The sequence below is a fragment of the Pempheris klunzingeri genome, chromosome 21, assembly GCF_042242105.1.
Source record: "Pempheris klunzingeri isolate RE-2024b chromosome 21, fPemKlu1.hap1, whole genome shotgun sequence".
Lineage (NCBI taxonomy): Eukaryota > Metazoa > Chordata > Actinopteri > Acropomatiformes > Pempheridae > Pempheris > Pempheris klunzingeri.
In genome coordinates this window covers 186,270-188,426 of record NC_092032.1, presented here as the reverse complement: position 1 = coordinate 188,426, position 2,157 = coordinate 186,270, and the positions used below count along the sequence as shown (strand labels likewise).

General features: G+C 43.3%; 1 protein-coding gene across 1 annotated transcript; it reads right to left on the bottom strand.

The window, feature by feature from the left end:
* Positions 1 to 808: 808 nt before the first annotated feature.
* Positions 809 to 1,755, bottom strand: LOC139221377 (uncharacterized). Its single transcript, XM_070853316.1, has one exon. The coding sequence runs from the start codon at positions 1,753 to 1,755 to the stop codon at positions 880 to 882; it is 876 nt and encodes a 291-aa protein (XP_070709417.1). The 3' UTR covers positions 809 to 879.
* Between the last annotated feature and the right edge of the window lie 402 nt (positions 1,756 to 2,157).

Sequence of the window (2,157 nt, the reverse complement as noted above, 5' to 3'; positions counted from 1 at the left end):
GGCTTATTATCTTTACTAAATACTTGACAAAAAGTAAAACATAACGATATGAAGTGAATAAAACAATTATATATTCAATGGAACACATTAAATCAATACAAAATAAGATTTTGCAGCTAGACTTACCCTCCAAATCTTGGGCTGTAATCACGCTCAAACCAAATGGCAACTGTTCATTTACATAATAATAATAATAATAATTCATTTACACTCTGAGAGAAGCCAATTGAGTCCAATAGTGAGACAAAAGCAGTGCTGAGACTATCATTTTCATTATCCACATGAATATTAAAGTCACCTAATATAATCACTTTGTCCACACTAAGGACTAAGTCTACCAACCAACACTGGTTTTAGAGTTTTCCAGGTTGGGTGTGAAACACTAAGAACAAGGCTTTCAAAGGAGTTATAATTAAGTTTGGGTCTAGGTTGGACTATTAAACTAGAGTTAAAGATTGCTGCAACTCCACCTCCACGTCCAGAATCTCTGGGAATGTGAGTATTTGTATGACTGGGAGGAGTGGCCTCATTAAGGCTAACATACTCCTCAGGACGTAGCCAGGTTTCAGTCAGACACAATAAATCAATTTCATTGTCAGATATCAGATCATTAACTAAAACAGCTTTGGATGGCAGAGATCTGATGTTTAAAAGTCCACATTTAACTCTCCTGTCCTGTTTCATAGTGCCAGTGATATTAACTCTGATTAAATGTTTATGCTGAACTCCTTTCCTGTTGGACTTAATAGATCTAAAAGGTCTGAGTGGTCGGGGGACAGACACAGTCTCTATGGGATGTTGGGTGGGTGACTGTACTAATGGAGGAGCAGAGAAGTGTGTAAGACTGCAGCTCTGCTTCCTGGTCTCGACTCTGGATTGTCAAGTTTTAGGACTAATAAACTTCGCCATATTTCTAGATAAGAGCGCAGCTCCGTCCAAAGTGGGATGGATGCCGTCTCTTCTAATGAGACCAGGTTTTCCCCAGAAAGACTTCCAATTGTCTATGAAGCCCACATTGTTAGCTGGGCACCACCTCAACAGCCAGCGGTTAAATGATGACATGCGGCTGTACATGTCATCACTGGTCAGGTTGGGCAGGGGACCAGAGAAAACTACGGAGTCCGACATTGTTTTAGCAAAGTTACACACCGACTCCACATTAATTTTAGTGACCTCCGATTGGCGTAATCGGGTGTCATTAACACTGACGTGAATTACAATCTTACCAAATTTACGATTAGCCTTCGCCAGCAGTTTTAAATTTGACTCTATGTCGCCCGCTCTGGCCCCCGGGATGCACTTAACTATGTTCGCTGGTGCCGCTAGCTTCACGTTCCTGACTATGGAGCTTCCAATGACCAGAGTCTGTTTGTCAGCGGGTGTGTCGCTGAGTGGGGAGAATCGGTTGGAAACCTGAAGGTGGTGGTGCACCGTGGGCTTCTCCTTTGGGCTATGTTTCCTCCGGACAGTCACCCAGCCGCCCTGGTTTCCCAGCTGCGCGGGAACCGCCGGGGGAGTAGGAGCTAAGCTAGGTCGGCCCGCACCGGCTACTGGGGGCTGGCTAGCTACAGCTGACTTATGCTCCATGGTGCGGAACTGTGCCTCCAACTCACTAAGCCTCGCCTCCAGTACAGCAAATAAACTACACTTATTACAGGTACCACAGGTTTCACTAAAGGAGGCAGAAGAGTGACTTAACATATGGCACACTGAGCAGGAGACAGCATGAGACTGAGAGGGAGAGAGAGAAGCCATTGTAGAGGTTTTAGCTTTAATAAGCTAGCTAGTGATTTAAGTATAAAGCTACAGAAATAACGAAATTATCACCACAAGAAGTGAGAAATATGTGTGCAGGTTTTAAATTTAAATGTACTGTCTTACATGGTATATATGTTACTCTCAAGTCAGCATACTACTCTTCCGACTCCGCTTTGTCTGGACAACTGGTTGTTCTAAGGAAAGATCAAGTCCATCTTGGGACATGCTCTCATGTATCCGAAACCAGATATAGTTTGTAGAATCCTATATATGTGGTAGCTTTACTCTGTATTCCTTAGTCTCATCTATGCCTGTGATGTTGGACTCCGAGCTCGTACACCTACATAAACTTCTTGAATGAATCTTGGGCTCCTCTCTTCATTGCTACAACCACAGAAA